The sequence below is a fragment of the Protomyctophum parallelum genome (assembly GCF_964188405.1).
Source record: "Protomyctophum parallelum genome assembly, chromosome: 1".
NCBI lineage: Eukaryota > Metazoa > Chordata > Actinopteri > Myctophiformes > Myctophidae > Protomyctophum > Protomyctophum parallelum.
This window is the reverse complement of record NC_139697.1, coordinates 43,797,512-43,819,347: the sequence shown is the minus strand read 5'-3', so window position 1 is coordinate 43,819,347 and position 21,836 is coordinate 43,797,512. Positions and strand designations below refer to the sequence as shown.

At 41.8% G+C, this 21,836-nt stretch overlaps 3 protein-coding genes across 4 annotated transcripts; 2 read left to right on the top strand and 1 right to left on the bottom strand.

The window, feature by feature from the left end:
- Window positions 1-227: 227 nt before the first annotated feature.
- Window positions 228-8,929, top strand: cUnh6orf62 (chromosome Un C6orf62 homolog). The gene is made up of 5 exons (XM_083786388.1): window positions 228-1,895; window positions 2,069-2,245; window positions 2,803-2,928; window positions 3,911-4,045; window positions 7,223-8,929. Exons 1-5 carry the CDS (start codon window positions 1,767-1,769, stop codon window positions 7,346-7,348), a joined length of 693 nt encoding a protein of 230 aa, XP_083642514.1. The 5' UTR covers window positions 228-1,766; the 3' UTR covers window positions 7,349-8,929.
- acot13 (acyl-CoA thioesterase 13) lies at window positions 8,280-13,411 on the bottom strand. Of its 2 annotated transcripts, XR_014570510.1 has the most exons (4): window positions 13,259-13,411; window positions 11,602-11,786; window positions 10,548-10,916; window positions 8,280-10,484 (listed from the first exon to the last, which is right to left on the bottom strand). XR_014570510.1 is itself a non-coding variant. In XM_083786399.1 (3 exons), the coding sequence occupies exons 1-3, from the start codon at window positions 13,340-13,342 to the stop codon at window positions 10,757-10,759; spliced, it is 429 nt and encodes a 142-aa protein (XP_083642525.1). In that variant the 5' UTR covers window positions 13,343-13,411; the 3' UTR covers window positions 8,280-10,756. The 2 variants fall into 2 exon arrangements, 1 of the variants encoding a protein (XP_083642525.1); XM_083786399.1 differs by having other exon boundaries at window positions 8,280-10,916.
- A 354-nt stretch (window positions 13,412-13,765) lies between these two features.
- On the top strand, window positions 13,766-21,579 carry LOC310873801 (tyrosyl-DNA phosphodiesterase 2-like). The gene is made up of 7 exons (XM_083786352.1): window positions 13,766-13,952; window positions 14,699-14,826; window positions 15,922-16,101; window positions 16,835-16,926; window positions 17,696-17,814; window positions 19,186-19,356; window positions 20,317-21,579. The coding sequence occupies exons 1-7, from the start codon at window positions 13,806-13,808 to the stop codon at window positions 20,596-20,598; spliced, it is 1,119 nt and encodes a 372-aa protein (XP_083642478.1). The 5' UTR covers window positions 13,766-13,805; the 3' UTR covers window positions 20,599-21,579.
- The last annotated feature ends 257 nt before the right edge of the window (window positions 21,580-21,836 follow it).

Here is a 21,836-nt window from a genome sequence, read left to right as displayed (position 1 = left end):
CTTTCTTATATACCGTATATCTATGACTTACACACTATAAAATATTTCCGTATCCGCTACAGACCGGATATGCGACATGCAAAGCGATAAGCGTTGTGGGCTTGTAGATCTGCTATTTTCATGTTGTTTTTCCTTCTCGTGGTCACATGGTGCGCGTGTCGTCATATCTTTTGTAGCTGTGCTGTTGTGTGTCGTCGCGGCCATTTTGGGGCAGGTTTGTTCGTTCAGCCGTCGAGCAGCTCGCTCTCTCCTTCCTACAATTTTACCCACCGTAAAATAGCGACGAAAACAAACGACGCAAAACAACGAAACGAAGAACAAATACAGATACATAAGAGCAGAGCCGCGAAGATGGGTCCGCCGGGAGACAGAACTCAGCGCTTGTTTGATGAAAGAACGGAGGACTGCGGCTGGATGCTCACTTTATCTTGACATGGCGAGTACGACGTTGTGACGACGGAAGAAAAAGAAGGAAAAAAAACGACGAAGAGGAAAAACAACGACGACGAAAAAACAGCGCATTCATTGTGTTGGCCGTTCAAAGCCCCTTTTCCCCCCGTCGTCGTGCAGTTATAAAACCAACACTGGACCCCGAGTATACCGTCGCTGAGTGAGTGGGGGGACTTCGGTTCTTCCATGTGTCCGAAGGAGAATTGTGTCAAAATGCTGACGCCGAAGTGGAAACAGTCGACCGATTAATCGTGTAACGGGTCCGACCAACCGTGTAGTGGTCCCCTGTTGCCCCCCCACACACACACGTACGGCCCCGCAGACCCAGAGGCCAGCACGGAACCAGAACCAGCCGTAAACGATGTGAAAACGAAACAAGAAAAAGGCGTCTTTTCAAAGATGACTACACGTTTAAGCTAGGCCCTGCAGTGCAGTTACTGTCAAACCGACACAGAGATAAGATGTAGCGAGGTCGATTCGGTTTGCTCACTAACTAGCTAGTGTTGTTGGAGATGTGTTGCGTAGATTAGCTTGGGGGGAGGGGGTGTTAGCTAGTCTGCTAAGAATAAACTGTTTGACACGATGACAAACGACAACAACCGCAGGCCCCTTGAATGGCGCTGAGCAGAAACAAAATACCAGAAATGTCAAGTTATTTTGATGTTGCCCGATGCCAACCTCTCCTGGCATCTGCGTTTAGCTGCTGCCATGTTTGTCTCTTAACCCTCAATCCGTCTGTAATAATACTTATAAAATCACTTTAAATAGCCACAAAACCACAGCCATGGATCAGAGACTCTGAGATGACCACCCCCACAACTATAGGAGATTTGTCTGCTTGCTAGATTTTGTAGTCTTCAATTTCACAAGCAACATAATTGGTATGGGTTTTGGTAGTATCAACCCTTTTGCTGTTAACCAAGAATAAGTGCATTTAATTTGATTTGCCCCTTTTAATTTTAAATTTTAATGTTCTAAAATCTAGCGATTGTCGAATAAGAAGTTAATTTGGCCCTCATTGAAAAGTCATGTCTTAAACATGCACCCTTGAGTTCTCAATAAGGAAATGTAGTCTTATGCTGATAAGCATCCCCCCTCCCAATATAGTCCCTTTACAAATCTGAAAATGACTTAGATTGATTTTGTATTTCTTTCCTTTTTCACTTGGTAGTTAGCAGGTATTTTGAAGAGCTAGTATAGAGTTGTTTGACGTATAATTTCTGCAAAGGGTAGCTAACTACACCTCTTTGAGAGAGTGAGTGTATAGCCAAAATATTCTGTATAAGCGAGGGCACTAGTACCATCAAAATCTAACCATGGGGGACCCAACCTCACGAAGAAACCAAACAAGGAATCGCCTTCGTGCTCAACTCCGGAAGAAAAGGGAATCTTTGGCTGACCAGTTTGACTTCAAGATCTATATAGCCTTCGTATTCAAAGATAAGGTTAGCATTCATAATACTGGGATGTTATCCATGTTACAGTTTAACCTGAGGGTGTCCGACCTTGATTTTGTCTCTTGCATCTTCTCGTGACATACTTTTGCTGTGTAATATCCCACTTATAGCAGTGTCACTCAATGACCCGAATGGTTTGTCTTTGTTGTTTGTCCTCACAGAAAAAGAAGTCTGCACTGTTTGAGGTAGCTGAAGTGGTGCCAGTGATGACAAACAACTATGAAGAAAACATCCTCAGAGGTGTACGGGATTCCAGCTACTCCCTTGAGAGTTCCTTAGATCTCCTGCAAAAAGATGTGGTGCAATTGCATGCCCCCAGATACCAGTCAATGCGCAGGGTAAGTCAGAGTCCATTGCAAGCATTTGTTTTGCATGTAAAACACTCCTTGCGCCTAAAAACATTGGTGACACGCAGCGTGTGACTAGGTTTAGTGATTTCCGGTGATGTGATTTGTTGTCATTCCAGAAAATAATTTGTTGCCTAATTTGACGAATTGAACTAACTACAACACTTAATAACACTTATTTATGGATGATTCCACTATGCCGAGCATGGTACTTTTGATACTGCAGGCTACATTTAACCCTCAATTTATAGTTATTGCTCTGTTTCTTTAGCGTGACCTCGCCCTTAGGCGTCTTACTGGTATGATGAGAGAATGCAGAATGCATACATATTTGTCTAGTTTTACTGTATAGTAGAGCTATTTTAGGTGCACAATGCAAAATGTGTGTAACATTGTACTGGTATAACTCAGACCTGAGACACCCTTTAGAACGGAAAGCAGCAAAGATTGAGAAGCTGTAGTTAAACTTGCCTAAACTGTGCGATTTAGGAAGTTGAGGAACCAACAAGGCATTACTTAAGTTCCTGCCATCATGTTGTGTCCGTCAGGATGTGATCGGTTGCACACAGGAGATGGACTTCATTCTTTGGCCACGCAATGACATCGAGAAGATCGTCTGTCTCCTGTTCTCCAGATGGAAAGGGGCCGACGACGAACCCTTCAGGCCTGTTCAGGTTGGAATGTTATACCAATGCTAGATTACTACTATTAACACTGAATGCAACAGCAGATAGAAAGTGATCAATTTGGGATGTATAGGTATCGAAGCAGTAACAATAGAGCACCGAAGTCCTGACGTAACTCGCTCATCCCGATGATTCCCCTGGTTCGCGGAAGTAATTTCTCCATGGAGAATAACATGGGGTGATCTTAATATCGTCTACTATAAGCGTTGTGGTCCAAAAATAAACAAGCTGTCTCGGCTTTATTGTTAGGGAGGTGTCTCTGTATCGTTTGCAACAGTCAGTCACTCATATATGATATAGTCTGCTTCTAGCGAAAATCTAACTAATTCAGCAGCAGTAACATTAGCGTTTTCTCTCAGTCAGTTGATTCTTCATATCCATATGAGTGAAGCGGCCGGGGTGACATGTTTATTTTTCAAACACGGTTGTTATATGAGGCGATCTAAAATCGCATGAACCTGGGGACTGACGCCCTCTACTGAAAGTGACGTCAGACTTCATGTTTCACCTATACAGTATACACAGGATGTGTCTCAATAGAAGAGCAGGGAGACGATATACAACGAAGTACCGGTATTAAGATACTCTTTACCATGCAGATTGGACAAAATTACATTTTATTCATAAAAAAAAAGTTACATAGTGCTGCTTAAAGTTGGGTAATTATTGGGTTTATTAAATAAATATACTGTACTTTTATTGTCCTTGTGGGGAAATGTGCTTTAGACTGTCCATCCTGCAGTTATAAGTTATATATTAAAAAAAAATCATCTTACACCTACAATACTTTCATACACATGCCACGTTTGAAATATACACATGACACCTCCTGACTGATGACATTGCTCTACCCTCATGGCACAAATATTGTGCAACTCTTATGCATTCTTCAGTATGAGGATGTTGTGCATCCTCTAGTCAAACGTATATGACATGTATGTAGCAAATTAAACTTCCTATGCATTTACAGGCCAAGTTTGAATTTCATCATGGAGATTATGAAAAGCAGTTCATGCATGCTGTCGGCCGCAAGGACAAGGCTGGAATGGTGCTGAACAACCCCGCCCAGTCTGTATTCCTCTTCATGAATAGACAGCACTTACAGGTGAGTCTGACCAGCAAAATGGATGGACAACTGAGGTCAGGTTGTCAAACGTTTTCGTGCCAAGGACCCCCACATTGAAATGTATTTGACTGCAGACCCCCATCTGAAAATGTTTTGTGCCAAGGACTAGAGATGCTACGATAATCAGCCACCGATCGGTGATCGGCCAAATCGGACAATATTCACTAATACCTGATCGGAGCATCACCAGGGACCCCCAAAAGAGAAGATTTATGTATAAAAAGAGAATTATTCAACATTTTCCCAACATTTGTCAAAAATCTTAAATAGCAGATGTACAAGGTTGCAGCATGGCACAAAGTGATGTGAGCTTGTAGATCTGTTTTTGAATAGCAAACGTATAAATGGACGAAGTGGTTAAAAGGATTGTGATGCTACATTTTGCTACACTTAAACTTAATCCAGGGGTCTATAATTGGTCCACTCCTTTAAAGGTATATTCAGTGATTTCACTTAATTCAAATATCACTTATTTTTTTGTTTTGTTGTGATAATCCTCCCTACTATAGAGTGTGCTGGCCATATAAGGAGTTCCTCCCTGTCCCCAGTTAACCCCTGGGGGTTAAAAAACCTTAGGTTTCGTTTTTGACACTCTATCCTGATTGGACGAAAGGCTGGGTCCCACAGCCAAAAACGAAACCTAAGGTTTTTTGAGTGAAATCACTGAATATACCTTTAACTCTACACCAATTTTTTTTTCTTTCAGAATACAGCCAATCTACAAGCTCACAATGCTCGTTGAGCTTGTAGATCTGCTACACGCTGAATGTTTGCCTAGAATGTTCTCACGTAGACATGCCCATAATAGGGAGGGACGCTAGGGTTTGTGGTTCAAGTACACCTCCAGTATTGGTCAGCCTTAGCTTTTAGCTGTTTAGTGATCCCCTAGCCCATTCTGACCTGAGATCAGATTCATACGAGGTTTCCACTGGACACACACTGGTCTGATTAACCCATTCTGACCTGAGATCAGATTCTAAAAATGTCAGTCGTTCTTCGATTTTTCAAAAAATAGCAGACCTACAAGCTACAAGATCTACAAGCTCATATCGCGCCACTCGGTGGCGCGATATGAGCTTGTAGATCTGCTATTTTCCAATAGCTAAAGCATAACATGATGCCAACACCAAAATGGGTGCCCGGTCAGAATGGGCTAGACATTCGCATTCAAAAAGAATTACACGCCTATGTTCCGGAACTACAAACTTCATTATTTGTATACAAACATTGATACTGTGCACATGCACACAAGTTGCATTCATTTTGCATGCTTAAAACCCTCTAACACCCGTATTAATTTCTACTTGCAAAAAATAGATTTCAACCTTACTACTACTTTGTACTACTAGGACTGACACTAAAACATATGTTAAAAAAAATAAAAAAAATAAAGTTTGATGGAAAATTTATAATAATTATATAATTATATAATAATATAATAAATTCATAATTTACATTTGGGGGATATCTTTCACAATAATGAATAAAACATGTTCTAGACATTCTAATGATCACAAAAAAACATATATTGCAATTATTGTACCTACTTTTATTAGGGTAAAGGTCAAAAGTCTTAGGTTAAAAAAATCAAAATCGCACAGAGTCCAGGCATTTTTAATTTGTGTGAATTTCAGCCTCTGTGGGGGGTATTTATATGCAAATATCATGACCAATGGCATTGAAATGGCATTGCAATGAACATCACTGATGACGTTTAGGTGAAAAAAGAACAGAAAAAAAAAAAAAATAGTAATTAAATAAAATAAAATAGTTGCTAAAAAGCAACGCTGGGTCTTAGAGGGTTTCTGCGTATGAGACTTGTGAGGTACGATGGCCTCTTGCGTCAATGAGGTCCCCCTGCGAGTCAAAGCTTAGCTTAGTTACTTGCGCAAGCAGAGCGTGCAAGTACTAGTTTCGCCTGGGACTCGTATGCACCGTCCCAGCCGTCCCGCCAATTTTGATGCGTATGCACCGTCCCAGCAAATGACGTAATGACTTAATTGTGCCTGATACGGCAGTGGTGCCAGATTACATACATGTATACATAGGAGCATTACCTTTAATCCTCCCAACACTAAAACATATCGTCATTACGTCGCCATCGAAAACCAATTACACTCTGGCATTGGGTCCTTTAATCCACATCTTTATTACGTAATCATTGAGAGCTAGTTATACATATACTATGTATGTGTATATGTATAAAATCAATGGTTTTCGATGGTGGTGACGTAATGACGATATGTTTTAGTGTTGGGAGGATTAAAGGTATTGCTCCTATGTATACATGTATGTAATCTGGCACCACTGCCGTATCAGGCACAATGAGTCATTACGTCATTTGCTGGGACGTGCATACGCATCAAAATTGCTGCGACGATCTTTAGCAGCGTTTATTTCAGAATTGAGGTGATCATACAAAACATCAGTGTTTTAGGAGCTCAATAAAAGAATCCAGTGACCTCGCGGTACTGTATCAGCGCTTGTGATGAAAACAAAAGTATCTAGCGAGTGCCCCGGAAATGATTTCTTGTTACTTCCGGGGTACTTAACATATTGGCTGCCAGACTTTACTCTCGCCAGATGGCGCTCCCTGCCACGGCTGCAGCCGGATGTTTTACTCTGAAGATTCCCAAATTCACCCCACAGTGAACCGGAAGCAAAATAGCCTAAGATATATTTTTTGGATGGGGTCATTTTAAAATTGTAACCGCGTTGTAGCGACGTTTCAGTAATGAGCCGCCAACATCCCGGTTTTGATCAAATACCTCAATCTGAGTCTTTTTCTCTGTGCCACCTGGCTCCTACTGACTTGAGGGCAGGCCTGGTGCCTTCCCTCAACTGAATGTTGTGCCCCTGTCGGTTACAATGCAGCATGAAATAAATCTAATTTATTGTGCAATTATGTTTTATTTTTCTGCCAATACACGTTGCTGTGGCAAATTGGTCGAATGAGTACTGACACTGTGACTGTTGGTGTATGGCTGGTACCATCACCTGGAAGAGAGGAGTCGGATGAGAGTAACGTTTCACCTGGTTGCCATAGCATCGTTCGGGCAGAAATGGAACATAAATTTGGATTTAGTGGAGCTTAAGCTTGTTTTGTTTTTCATCGTACCACACTGTCAATTAAATATTTTGTTTCATGGCTTTCAGACTCCTAAAACCAAGGCAACCGTGTTCAAGTTGTGCAGCCTCTGCCTGTACTTGCCCCAGGACCAGCTGACCTGCTGGGGTGTGGGAGACATCGAGGACCACCTCCGCCCATACATGCCTGACTAGGACACCCACTCTGAACCCTCCTCTGTCCCCATGTATACCTAAAACTACTGAATCAACCTGATCTAGTTCTCACCGACCCCATTTTTCCATCCAATAGTATTGAACTTGTGCTTGGATCTGTCCTATTTGTCACCCACTCCTTCCTTTTTTCCCCCCCCTCTCCGACCTGAAGCCGATTCAGTTCCTTTTGTTTTTGCCGTCATCACCCCACTGTACATCCCATCCTGTGGTTTGGTCGCCCCCTCCTCCCCCCTTTTTAGTTCAACCCTCAACGCTCACCCCTGTTCAACCCCACCTTTCTCGCTCATCCACTTTTTATTTGAACCTGCATGTTGGTTTTTGAGTGGTTGTTTGTTCTCTTGGGAGCCATACTGTCAACAACACCTGTCACCGAAGGAACTCTTATGTTGTCACAAAACAGGAACAAAAAAAACAACACAAAACACAGGTCTTCACGGAGGTCCTCGGTCGGACATGTGTAATAATCCTTGCTGTCAATACAAAAGGATTGAAAAAGCTTGTTTGTGATGTAAAGATACCTGGGGGGATTTCTAGAACAACCTTTACACAATCTTTTGACCAAGGACAGGCACAAATGGGTGTTTAAAACTCCTGTATAGACAAAGATAACAAGATGAACAATATTTGTCAAAAGTCATTTGGTGTAGGCATTGTGTCTCTTTTTGAACCTGTTAGGATTTTGTTTTGTTTTTGGCTGGACAGATTGTTTAACTTTCAGGTGTCATTTGCTTTTTCTCTAAACGCATGCAGTAGAGCCTGACTGATGCCAGATTTTTGGGTCCGATCCTGATTTTGGACAGTGCTAATTACCACCGTAATTTTCAAATCAATCAATTTGAATAACTAATTTGATTACATTTTCTATTTGAGAACATTTAACTTCTAAACCAGAATAAATAAATAACGGCTATTTTAACAAACTAAAACTATATGTAATTGAACCACTTGACTATACTTCGTTTTAATAGCCTATCTTCCAAGTTCGCAATGCATTGTGAGCTTGTCGATCAGCTGTTTTTGAAAACCTTTAGCCGATAACTATTGCGTCTCTCATGGCATAGTCACTGAAAGTCAAATAATGGCCGATATATCAGTCGGGCTCTACAGGCAGACCTTTGGTCAAATCAGAATTAGGTGTGACAGATTCAAACAGTTGAAAGATGTTGGTTTAGTTGCTCATGGTTATTGTCACATGCAAGCCATTCATGCACTATTGATTTAAGCTACTGAAAGTAATGTTTTATGTTTTTGGGGAGTGTGGGTTATTGGTTAACTAATTGCTGAGGAACTAATGTTGAAATATAATGTACCTAACAGGAACGTTTAACTGATTTTTAATTTGACTTACTAAAAAATAATAATTTGCTGCAGTACATATGAAAATTTAAATTCTTCTTTGCAAGCTTGCTTTTCAAAGAATCCGAAGCACAGAGTACATATAATTTAGCTCCATGTTGATTCATTATGTTACATGAAAGGGGCTAGGGTGGGTCATTTGTTTTTGCTTTATTCTGCAATGATTCTCAAATCAACACTGCTGAACATATCCCAATACAATGCAAAATTTGAAAGCATAACTATTGTCTTTTTTTATTGCATATGTTCTGAGCTTGAATCCACTCAATCCAGTAGCATGTTGATTATTCAAAGGATGAATTTATTGGTCAAATGTAAATACATCGGAACAATTTAGAACGGCCTTGATTGCCACAGTGAGGTGACATGATTTAATATTAAATGACGATTAAAAGGTCAGTGACGGGCTGATTTTACAGACAAAAATAACAAGTAGATACAAATGCTCCAGAGGTAATGCACTATGCACGGCAGCCATATCGGTAAGAAAGAGACCCAATTTCTATGATGTAATGAAGGCTATTGTAGTGCAGTGGTATTCAAACTTTAAATTCAAGGACCCCCAAAACTGAGTGTACAAATGGAACCAAAATGTTCCATTTGTACACCCGTAAGGGCCATTTGGAAGCCCTCCAAGGAGCGGTGTTTCTAGTGAGCCAATATCAGCATCTTGACTGTTTGACCAAAATGGAACAGAGTATATAACTAACTAGTATATGTGCGTGGTAGGACCTGTGAAGGAACTACGGACGACGACAACTTTCTTTCCAATATGGCTGCTGTGCTGTGCATAGAGCCTATTGTGAGTAACACCCTTAACAGTTTCCCTTCCTGGTGATTAAAGAAGCTCCAGAGCTACCTGCCGAGTTTACACTAAGCCGACTTGATCCTTGCGTGTCATGAAAATCCACTTTAAAACGGTGTAATCGCTTGTCATAGTGTTAGTGTTCCAAAGTGGTGATCACAACAGAGCGGAGAAGGAACGCGAGCCATTGTAATGCATTGGGCCTCGATGTCCCATGCCTGTGTGACGATGTCACCTATCCCACTCTGTCCGGTGGAATCCCTGTATGACTTAAAAGTTAAAACGTATTAAAAACGCAGATTAAACAATGACAACATAACTTGTGAACCGGAGGGAAGCTATTCTAGTCAATTAACTCGTGTTCAGGAGTCAAAGTGTTAATTTGAACCCTGGTCCCCTGTGTAGAGAAACCAAAGTACCTCTCAAGAGGAGAATCAGCCCTTGAGCTTCTTCAGGCAGTACTGCCTGTCAACCAGTAGGAGTAGGTGTCCTCCAAGGTGTACATTTATATAGTAAAGTCAGGAGACCACATCCCAACCATTGCTGATGAACTAGTTGCAGTACAATGTATTAACATGCGCTACCATACAGATTGGTTCAAATAACCTTTTATTTATTTAAATACGTTTTGCAGCTTTGATACCGGTAGTCATGGAGTAGTGGATGACTGTTGCACAAACAGAACACCAACCACTGACAGTTCGAGCCTTGAAGTGATTTACAGTGGACTTAACAGGCACACCATTTTGTTGCTGTTGAGAAGAAACCTTGTATCTCCATATTACACACACACAAAATAATGCCCTGCCTACATCATACAGGAGTGTTGCAAAAAAGTTGTGAAAAAAGACTATTTACAAGACAAGTATACATTGACTCATTGCATAGGATCTTTAGTTGAGGAGCTTAGGGATATTTTGCGCTAATTTGTCCAGCTTTTGTTGTGTGCACAAACTTTGTCCTACACAAAAAAATGCCATTGACAATGAATGGACAATTGTAAGTGTTTGTGAAAACAAACATTGCGTAACAAACATTGATGACAAAGGTGAGGACGCAAATTGAGATTATAAGAGCACCCCTCACTTTTTTTTTTACATTTGCTGAAAAGTAATAGTTTGACATACAAGGTTTCCACCCGACAGTGACGACTGACGAGTTAACATGTTGACTCAGTACATTTAACAGCAACAATCACACCGTGTGATTGTCATACAGGTTGACATTTAGCCGCTTCCAAGGTGCTTTGTGTGTCTCCCCTGTGCAAGGAGTTTTCCTGTGGCCTTGTTGGTGAGGTCTACAGTGGCGAACGCCAAGGTCCGGCCCTGCTTCAGAACCTGTGCGGTAATAAGTACATCTTCTCCTATTTTGGCGGCATTCATGTACCTGGAAAGACAAACAAGAACATGTACCACTTTCTGTTAACCACTTGAGTGAGGTATTGTAGTTCAAAGCACTAAAGCAGGAGGGGTGAGCCACCATTTTGGGCACATGGTCACTTAGCTCAGGGGTCTTCAACAGATACGGTATACAGCTTTAGAGATTGGTTGTTTAAAAAATAAAAAATCTTTAAAGTGACATTTCTTACTCAATTCGCTCCGTCTGGGGGTCCCACTCCCTGGAACAACATATTTTGAGATGGGTGGGTGGTGGTTAGCGCCCAAATACATGTTTTTCATTCAAAGGCTGGTGTTATCACTCATATCAGTGCCCGACAGTGAAAACCACCACCCTGGGTTTCCAGAAGGTCACATTACCATCTTGTTTTGCTTCAGTTTCCCATAGGCTCGGCTGCCTCGGCATCAGATTTAAACCATAAAAGGTCAATATTATAATACCTACCTATAGCAAAGAATGAGTCAATAATAATAAAGATTATGACTATCTGGGAAGGAAAAATTATGTATGCACAATTGCACATGGTTAATAATGGTTGTTTTCTGATCACGTGATGATCAACAGCCCGATGATCCGATCACCTGGTGGATCAAAACGAGATGGTTTCCCTCCCCTGCCCTGCACTAGGGAACATATTTGAGTGAAATTCAAACGGACACGACGTCATACTCACGTGATGTTCATGTCGACGCTGACCCCCGGAGCCCCCCTCTCGCTGTACATGATGGCGGCGGTGGAGATCACGTCCACCAGAGTGGCCGTCAGGCCTCCGTGCAGCGTCCCTCCTCGGTTGGTGTGTTCCTCCTGAACCGTCATCTGACACACCACCTTGCCGGGACTGGCTGCTACCACGTCCACCTGGGAGGGTGACACGCATGGATCCAACGCTTTCAACCTTGATGTCACTATTTTTGGGCTTATCATTATTTCTTAAGAGCGCCCCTCATTTCACACGGGTGTGATTTTTTAAATCTGAATCCTGAAAAGTACACGTTTTGGACATGACGTTTCCACCCGACAGAGACGATATATTTGCTGGGCTATATTTGCTGTGCCCCACCATCACACAACAAAGCATACAACATTAACCGAGTTAGGTCCCCATTATGGATATGGCATATCCATTGGTGATATGGTGTACTGTAAAGGCTCATACATAGTCTGGATTTACGGTGGTGGGGTGACCACCGAACTACAACATGACGTCACGAGCCGCGGTGAAGAGCAAACCACCGCCACCGCTCCAGCCCTTCTCTCTGTTTTTACTCACCACCGCTCAACGTTATTTCAGCTCCGGTGGTCAGCTCACCACCGGAGCGGTGGTCACCTCACCACTGAAAATCCAGACTATGAATAGGCCTTTAGAGTGTAGAGGTGTACTGTAGAGGGGGAAAAAAGTGAGTGGTGCAACTCTGTGTGGGGGGTCCCCGGAACTTCCAGGAACGCGCGCGCGTGTGTGTGGTTAGGCTGCACAACAGTGACACTTGGTGATGAAAACCAACTGCTATTTTCGTGCTCGGACCCAGGGACACAGCCAGCCAGAGACACACAAAGCTCCATATAGGAGCACTCAAAAAAAGTATTATAAAAGTATTCAGATTCGGGGGCCAGTTTCGAATTGCAGCCGTCCGTAGGTGCCCTTTGAGAGCGGTTTTGAAGGAGTCAAGGGATTCACATGTCTTAATGACTGTTGGTAGGGCGTTCCATATTTTGGTGGCATAGGAGCGAAAATAATTTAGTCCCTTATTCGATGAATTGAGTACAGGAAACAAGCCAATAGGCTTTCTTGCATTCATAGTACTGAGACTGCACTGTAGGCTACTCATTGTACCCATTTTTAGCAGACTATTGTACTGTAATTCCCTCCCTGTGCTTGTCCATGCAAATTGTTAATAAAGTATTCAATCCAAATCAACGAATCAAAATGATGATTTTATGATTTATCGATTCTGACATGTCAGAATTGATAAATCATAAAATACATAGTCTAAATCTTAGGCTACGTACAGGTCTACAGAACACACTGTAGGCCTATGGATACTGTCTAACCTGTTAATCAACAAAGTACCTGTTGATTAACAGAGTCGTTAGACAGTATAGGCACTTTCTATAGTATCCATACAGTCACTGCCTGTTAAACAAATCATATTCCATTCAGGTTTGTGTGTTTATCAATGCCAAAAGCTATGTCATTTAAACCCGAATACCAACAATGAATGAAAGGAATACTATTTCCTCAAGGTTCAAATGATATGATATCAATTCAGCAAGTTATCGCTAGTATATGATTTTAATGTAAGTAGTGGTATTATTGGTTGTATACGTGTTACCTTACTGAGGACTCTGTCGAACCCTGGGCTGTCCACCATGGCCCTCATGACTTGTTTTATAGCGTTTAATGACATGGACACCATTATAGCTGATCAGTGTGCTTTCAATGTCAAACTGCTGCAGCTACCTGGCTGGCTGCACTGCTGCTGTTGTTTACGTTCACTCCGGAAGCTGTTGCGTTTGCTAAGAGGTCCGGTCACAACATGTACCGAGTAGGCACACAAGTTACATTTACAACCCACACGAAGTTCATCGCCACCTCACATCTGAAGTGCTATCATCATAATGTGTGACCTGACGCAGAGCCTGACTTGACGATACACGGCACACAACCATAAACTGCGAACCAAAAATGTGACCTGTGGCTGTCACCTATCATTCTCACATTTGGAATGTGGGAATAAATAGTAGTAGACAGTCCAGTTTGATATCTACGGCCCGGTACTTCGGGTAAATATTCGTGATTCCACCCGGAGGTATTTCTCGGATAGACCTAAAACGTGTGCATCTGTTGTAAACTTGGGTGAAGAAGAGAGCAGAGCTACAATGAGCAACCCGCCTGAAACCCATAAACGACCTCATTCTGATCTAGAACAGAGCAGGACTAAGCTCTGCGAAGAGTTTTCCCAAATCACAGGATCTGACAGCGGAGTGGCTCAATGCCACCTGGCTGAGAATGAATGGGAGATGGAGGTACAGTCCCTTAAAAGCTGAGGTCTTCACATCAATAATACTTGCATGTATTCTGCCTGCAATGGTTCATTGAATATCACCCATTTTAGGGACATAACTAGCAATGCATATGTGTTTAGGGCCCTTTCAATTAAAAAAAAAAGAAAAGGAAAAAACGTTTAAACTTTGTTTGAAGTTGAACAAACTAACAATATGGTACATTCATTACTTTTGGGTTGGTCCCAAATGTTGTGATAATATATTGATTTAAGTCATATCTGCAACCTTAACCTGAACTGTAATCCAGGATCCAGCTCTATTCCTACAAGGCTAAGGCTTGGCATAAATAAAGTCTATTTTAGTTTCTATGTAGCCCCTTTTGGGACCCTCTGTTTTTTTTTCTGTATTTTGAACGGCGGTGCAGAAAAGGTAAGGTCCCGAAAGGGGCTAGTGTCTATGTTCCCTCTGCCCCATATGTTATACCTGAGCCTAAAATTGACCTTAACCCTTAAAATTTACCTCAACCCTTAACCCTGAGGCCTGCCCCTGGGGAACAATGCTAGGTTATTGGTTTACGTGGAGGATCCTATAGTTTCACTATCTCTGCATGCTATGTATGTGAGTGATTACCCTTATCTGGATAAGAGTGTCCAAATGCTATTGTAAATTGGAAGACGGAGCTGAGAGAACATTGGGCTGAGGGAACACTGACCCCTCCAGTGCAGTAACCTCTGAGTGGCTTTTCGTTGTACTAAATGATCCTGCAGAGAGCACTGAACTCGTTCTTTGAGGCTGACCTGGAGGCAGTGTTCGCAGTGGACGATTCCCCAGAGAGAGACACCAGCAGCCACCAAAGCAAGAAGAAGAAAACGGATAATGCTGCAAAGGGGAAGTGGTAAATGCAAACCCCACATGGACAAACTTGTTGCGAACGCAGTGAGCCACTTACTATGACAGCAAGGGCTGAATGTCTGTGTGTCCCGCTGTTACACCACCCGCCCGCCACCAGAGGGCGCAGCTGTAGCACACACACACACACACACACACACACACACACACACACACACACACACAGGGCGCAGCTGTAGCACACACACACACACACACACACACGCACACAACCACACACACACGAGCTGCGTTCGCTTCCCGCGTTTGCGCGTCTTACTTGTAATAGACCAAGTCGGAATGTTTGTAAAGATTGTAGGGTATAGAATAGATTAGCATGTATATGTAGCATCCGGCTTGTTTACCTGCAGTGGTAAACAACTTGAACAAAACCTAGACAATAACGCAAACATCGTGTCGTTTGTGGCTTTAAAGCCAAATTCTATGTATGTTGTAATTAATTAGGAATAGGCTTTTTCAGCGTACCGTATCTGCTTTGAAGTCCATAATTTGTAATCACGCACGCGCGCGCACACACACACACACACACACACACACACACACACACACACACACAAATACAAATGAGATGTTTGTACGTGCCCAGATGGTTCAGGTAATCTTGATATAACAATAACGTGAAATGACACCGGATAATATTGCCCCATGATGATTTGGTCTATAGAGCTTTGCTTTGTAGAAAAACAATTGCAACATGCTTCAGGGGAACCTAATTAAAGATCCAAGGCACATTGTTTGGTTGAAAAATACTAATAGTGATAAATAGCCTTTATTACAGCATGGCTTGGCAAAGTTAAAAGAAAACATGAATGGACCAAGCTCAATCAGGGCCCATTGATTATAACACACACATCAATAACAGATCTCAATAGATCAATGTGACATTAAAACAGGGGTGTACACACTATAAAAACAACAACATGTGCCGTATTATTATTACAAAGTACATCTCAGATGTGACACATGAACAAAGATACAATTGGGTGGACAATACGTGTTATAAGCAAATACCAATGAAATGACCGTGTCTTCTGTTAAAACACTGGATGATTACTGATTGTTATCTACTTTGATTGTCCAGCATTGATCTAACAGAGGAGGAACCAGCCTGTTCCAGTGGAACCAGCAAAACAGAAGACACGCAGAAGTCTCCAGAGAAAGAAGATGACGACAAACTGTCTCTGATCTCCTGGAATGTGGATGGACTTGACGAGGCTAACCTACAAGAGCGTGCCAGAGGCTTGTGTTCATATTTAGCCTTGTAAGTCTTCACTTTGAACTCTCATCTTTGGTTGGAATTCCATGATCCTACATTATCGTTGGTCAATTATCGTTGAGGGGCAACCATAGCTGAATGGTTAGAGAGATCGTCTGATCAATTTTGTCTTATCATGTCTTTGTGGCATTACTTTCAATTTAACTTGTTTGTCACTTGTAGGAGTTCTCTCTCATGATAGGATAAAATAGGTATACCGACTTGAAAATCTACATTACTGTATGTTTACTAAAGAGCTAGATAGATGGGGAGACCTCTGTTACTGACCAAAGTCTCTGTAGCAATGATTACCAGAATATTAACTTATTAATAAGAATTTAGAGCTACTTACCACTTTTTCTATATAGCAACATACATTTTCCAGAAAACTCTTGGAATTTAGAACAGTGTTTTAGAAAAGTGGTTCGAACAGTGGTTCTCAAAAATACCTTGTACCATTTCTGAACATTTTTGAAAAATCTTGTATAATTTAGATTTGTTTTATTAACACATCTTCTCGTCTGGGGGGTCCCTGCCTGGCACAAATCATTTTCAGGTACAGTAGGTGTCTGCGGCCAAATACATATAATTTCGGGGGTCATTGGCCTCCGAAATGATACTGATTTAGCAGGCATTTGTTTACTCGCCCCAATGGGTCATGTTTCTGAATGAAATGTCTTCTACGGTTTAACTACAGTATACTATAGAATAAGGTCCATGTTTATTACGTGTACAACAGATATACTCCTGACGTGGTGTTCCTCCAGGAGCTCATTCCACCCTACGTCATGTACCTGAAGAAACGAGCCGTCAGCTACCTGCTCCTTGAAGGTAACAATAGAAACAAGACGTCAGCTACCTGCTCCTTGAAGGTAACAATAGAAACGGGCCGTCAGCTACCTGCTCCTTGAAGGTAACAATAGAAACGAGCCGTCAGCTACCTGCTCCTTGAAGGTAACAATAGAAACAAGCCGTCAGCTACCTGCTCCTTGAAGGTAACAATAGAGCAGAGTTTCTCAAACTGCAGGCCGGGACCCTCAATTGAGTCTCCAGATGTTCACGACAAGAACCACTTTCCATTGAGGAACATTGTGTTGTTTAACCATTAACGGAGTAGTTGACCCCCCCAAAAAGAACGTATTTTCTAGCTGTGTTTTGTCGCATTCCGAAGCCAATCATTTTATGACCGGCAGACTCGGAGTCTCCTACCGAGTCTCCCACTGAGCGAGTGACCAATGACCCGATCATCATTATTGGCTCAGGAATATACCGGTACAAAGACACTGGTGTTTTGAGAATGACCATAGACTAGTATATTGTCACTGTTGGCCAGAAATGTTCATCTCCATAAAATGATATCCCTGTAAATGAATGCCCAACTTCATCATATGACAGAGTTGTGAAAAGGTAGCAAGAATAGCAGATCTATTTGCTCACATAATGCATTTATCTACTCACTGCCTGTCATACACTGCCCCCCACTGGACTTGTTGTGTCATAACTACTAGTAGCAGGAATGGTAACGCACAACACCTAGGGTTCAGTGTGGTACTGACCTTCGGGACCATGTCATACTCTACTAACATGACCTCTCTGTCAGGTGGTGAGGAGGGCTACTTCACTGGGATGATGTTGAAGAAATCCCGTGTCAAGCTGCTGGAGAGCAACATTGTCCCGTACCCTACCACTCAGATGATGAGGAACCTGCTGATTGCTCAGGTATATATTTAATTATGCAGTCTTATGTCAGAAGATACAGTCATACAGTGTCTGTGAGGCACTACAACAGTGGTTCCCAAACCTTTTAGCTCAAGACCCAAAAGCGAAATCAGATGTTTGCCCAGAACCCAAACTACTGAAAATAGCAGATCTCACAACGTGTTGCTATTTTCACTACTTCTTAAAGGACAACTTTAGTTTTTTTCAACCAAGGTTCATGTTTTACGTTGTTATTAGAGTGGGGGCATTCGAACATGATCCTAAATATGTATTTTTTTTTACAAAATGTTATAGCGATTTATTTTATAATTATTTACTATAGTCCTACTAGACCGCAAGAAATTACATCTGGCTACAAAAGATCACGAGATCTACTGAATGACACACAGTGTGGCTTCCCCCCAGTAGGCCTCCTTCACATTCAGTAGATCCTGTGATCTTCTCTGGCCAGATGTAATTTCCTGGGGTATATTAGAACTATATTAAATAATAAAAAAATATGATATTTTGTAAAATAAATACATATTTAACCCCATGCTCGAATTCCCCCGCCCCCCTGTCAAAAACCACTAAAATCCCTAAAACAAAAGAAAGCAGTGTGCTTTCTTGAAGAATGAAGAAAAATTAACATCTTTTACTTTCTCTAATAACAACCTAAAACATGAACCTTGGTTGAAAAAAAAAAGAAATTTATTTTCTAATTAGGGAATTTATTTATTCATGAGGCCTCAGGCCTCAGGAACAAGGTGATTTATTCTATACCTGGATTGCCGTGTCCAATTCAGCATCTTAATATTTCATTCATAGGTTGTCATATAAGCAACATATCCAGAGTCTCTTTACTGCAAGTTAAGGCACTCTGGACTAATGAACAAAGAAGCCAGGAAAAAGATAAATAAGCTTGGGAAAATGCTAACCCCACACAGACATACATTATAAATAGATGTTTATAACCTAGGAGTAAGAACCTGCTCAGTGCATGCACTTTTCAAGCACGATAAGCACTAGGACCAACAATCAAACTGAAAATGTTCTCAATACTGCTGCTATCCTTATTATTCCATTTTATTTTATTGTGTATACAGTAGTATGTTTATATATCTATTATTATCATTCCTTTGACAATATCTGAGGAACTAGAAAGACATACCTTTTATGTACCTCCACACAATATGTAACAATAAAGAAACCTTGAATAGCAGAATACGTTTCATTGTATTCTATATTTCAACAGCAGTGAAAGCAAACCTAATGCATGTGACTGTGAGGGAAGGGAAAGGTGGCAAAGCCCACTCGTCTTGTTTAATCACCTTGTGTGTGTGTGTGTGTGTGTGCTCGTGTGTGCGCGCGCGTTTTCTCTGGTGACCTCAGGTGAAGTTCAGAGGGTTGGATTTCTGTCTGATGACGTCCCACTTTGAGAGCTGCAAGGGCCACGCGGACGAGAGGATGAAACAGCTGAGGCTGGTGCTGCAGAAGATGAATGAGGCACCCGATAATGTCACAGTGCTGTTTGGAGGGGACACCAACCTCAGAGACACAGAGGTTAGGCTTCCGTCTTGTCTTCTGTATCGGAGAACAGAATCAGAATCAAACTTTATGGTCCACATCACAAGTAGGTTGTTTTTGTGCATAGTTCCCAATTTCCCATCGTGTCACTTTTTCAAAGAAATACAAGAAAGGGAAGAAGTGATAAGCGGTAAGCAGATCAAGGCAGGAAAGAAGAAAGTTTGAGCGCTTTTACCACAAAAAGTAAATGGTTTCAGATCATTTAGAAGCTTGTATCACAAACAGCACAGATGTGTTTCTCTTATCTTATTTACAGGCTGTAACAGCCGTACAACCAAAGGGTCTCTTTTCAAATACATTTACACATAATACCTGAGATAATATACAGTGTGTGTGTGTGTGTGTGTGTGTGTGTGTGTGTGTGTGTGTGTGTGTGTGTGTGTGTGTGTGTGTGTGTGTGTGTGTGTGTGTGTGTGTGTGTGTGTGTGTGTGTGTGTGTGTGTGTGTGTGTGTGTGCAAGCGCAAGCGTGTATATATATATTTGACAGTTATTACCACAAAAAAACAGAAAGGGAAATTCCCTCCGGATGTCCTGACCGGTAAAATGCAGACGACAATAATCAATAATTATCATCGCAAATCAGACACATTTGAAATCCTAACCCTAACCCACCCACCGATTACTTCCTGGCCAATTAATATGACTGTAAAGTGACCTATTTGGCCATGATTACAGACTTTTCTTACACCAGATTTGCCTTATGTCCTAAATATTGTGACAAATACATTCGTACCTGTCCTGTAACCTTGTCCATAGAGATGATGAGAGATTACGTTACAGCAGCATAATCAAAATAAACAACAGACAGACACATTGGACACAAATGGACATAATCACAACAAGACCAAAGACCTCAGACACAGGACCATAAGGGAGAAAGTTCTTATTTGTTGTAGAGTCGTCATTTCCTAACTCGCCCTTTAACATGGTCTCAGGTTTCCAAGGTGGGGCTGCCGCGCGCCGTGTGTGACATCTGGGAGCATCTGGGCAGGCAGGAGCACTGCCGCTACACCTGGGACACCAAGGTCAACACCAACAAGGCCGCGCCGTACGTCAGCCGCTGCCGCTTCGACCGCGTATACCTACGACCGGCTCCCGGGGGCGGGGTCCCCCGCCCGGCCCCTGTCAACATGGCCCTGATTGGCCTGGAGAAGCTGGACTATGGCCGTTACACTAGCGATCACTGGGGCATATACGCTCAGTTCACCACGAGCTAGCGAGACACAGGTCGGCTTGCAATAGACGGGTTGAAACTAGGGGTTGCGATCCAGAACCGGAGGAACCGGATCCAACATTGAGGAACAGGAATCGGTTCCATTTCAGATTTTGGAACCGTTTCCAGAACCAACCCTTATTGAAACATGATTCAGGGGCACTGCTGGCTAAGGGAGGGTTTTATGAGCCCTGACATACAAAGGCTTTACAGTTATTATGGTTTAAAGCAGGGGTTCGCAAACGTTTTAATTTCAAGGACCACTTTAGGGCAACGAACCCCCATTTCATATGATTTTTTGTTTTTAATCTTGGGGATCCCAATGTCCACTTTAAGATCCGCAGTGTTTAATTTAAACACAGACAAATAAGGGTCCATTTTGGACCCCTGGTGGTCCACAGGTTTATAAGCAAAGCATGTAGTGGGAAAGGTCTAGAGTTATGAGTGAAACCAGTCCAGATCATTATGGTTGCTGTTGGGCAGAAACTTCTTATCTCCTCATTCTAACCTTTTGATGCGTTTCAAGGTTGTAAATCTGCTACTTTTGATGCTTTTGAATTTGAATCCTGAAAAGTAACAGTTTTGGACACACAGTATGAGGTTTTCACCCGACAGAGACCATATCCAACATAACTGTCTTTTTTCCAGCAAACCTCCCAAAGTCCATGTATGCAGTCAGTGGTTAAAAATAGTATTTTCAATATAGCATATTGTTTATGCATGGCATAAATTTACACTTTGCTGTCTTCAAACAGAGAGAGAGGGGTATTTGATCTATTCAGAGAGTGAGGTGTTTTGTAATGTTTCTGACATCTTAATCATTATGTTAATGTTACCATGCAGTCCTGTCTAGTGCTGTACATGGACCACTGCATTCATATGCTTTCTTACTGATATGGTTTGTGCTCTGTCTCTAGATGGACTTGCGTTTCCATCCAAATGTTTTTTACTACTGTACAAAGACTTCAATAAACAAAATTAATACCGGTAATCTACATTCTGGGAATTTTCTATTACATTCGCAGTTTGTTGAGACTGCTGTAACTGATCGAGGGCCATGAAAATAACATTGTCTTGAGTTGGCAGTACTATATGCAAATGCCTAAAAGATGTATCACCCTGATGGAACTCATCAGCCATTCAGCCTTAATTTTATCCTTCCACCTCTTGATTATGTCCCAAAATGAGGGGATATACAGGTTTGTAGCAATTCGCAGCAATTGTAGAAATATTAAACCTTAG

Bases quoted from the DNA above. Each gene is read 5' to 3' on its own strand.
- cUnh6orf62 (XM_083786388.1), top strand. From the start codon at position 1,767: ATGGGGGACCCAACCTCACGAAGAAACCAAACAAGGAATCGCCTTCGT. The intron at 2,246-2,802 runs GTAAGTCAGAGT...TGTGTCCGTCAG, and splicing joins GATACCAGTCAATGCGCAGG to GATGTGATCGGTTGCACACA. The intron at 4,046-7,222 runs GTGAGTCTGACC...CATGGCTTTCAG, and splicing joins TGAATAGACAGCACTTACAG to ACTCCTAAAACCAAGGCAAC.
- acot13 (XM_083786399.1), bottom strand. From the start codon at position 13,342: ATGGTGTCCATGTCATTAAACGCTATAAAACAAGTCATGAGGGCCATG. The intron at 11,787-13,258 runs GTAACACGTATA...TCACCCTCCCAG, and splicing joins TCGACAGAGTCCTCAGTAAG to GTGGACGTGGTAGCAGCCAG. The intron at 10,917-11,601 runs GTGAGTATGACG...TTGTCTTTCCAG, and splicing joins AGCGTCGACATGAACATCAC to GTACATGAATGCCGCCAAAA.
- LOC310873801 (XM_083786352.1), top strand. From the start codon at position 13,806: ATGAGCAACCCGCCTGAAACCCATAAACGACCTCATTCTGATCTAGAA. The intron at 14,827-15,921 runs GTAAATGCAAAC...TTGATTGTCCAG, and splicing joins AATGCTGCAAAGGGGAAGTG to CATTGATCTAACAGAGGAGG. The intron at 19,357-20,316 runs GTTAGGCTTCCG...ACATGGTCTCAG, and splicing joins CCAACCTCAGAGACACAGAG to GTTTCCAAGGTGGGGCTGCC.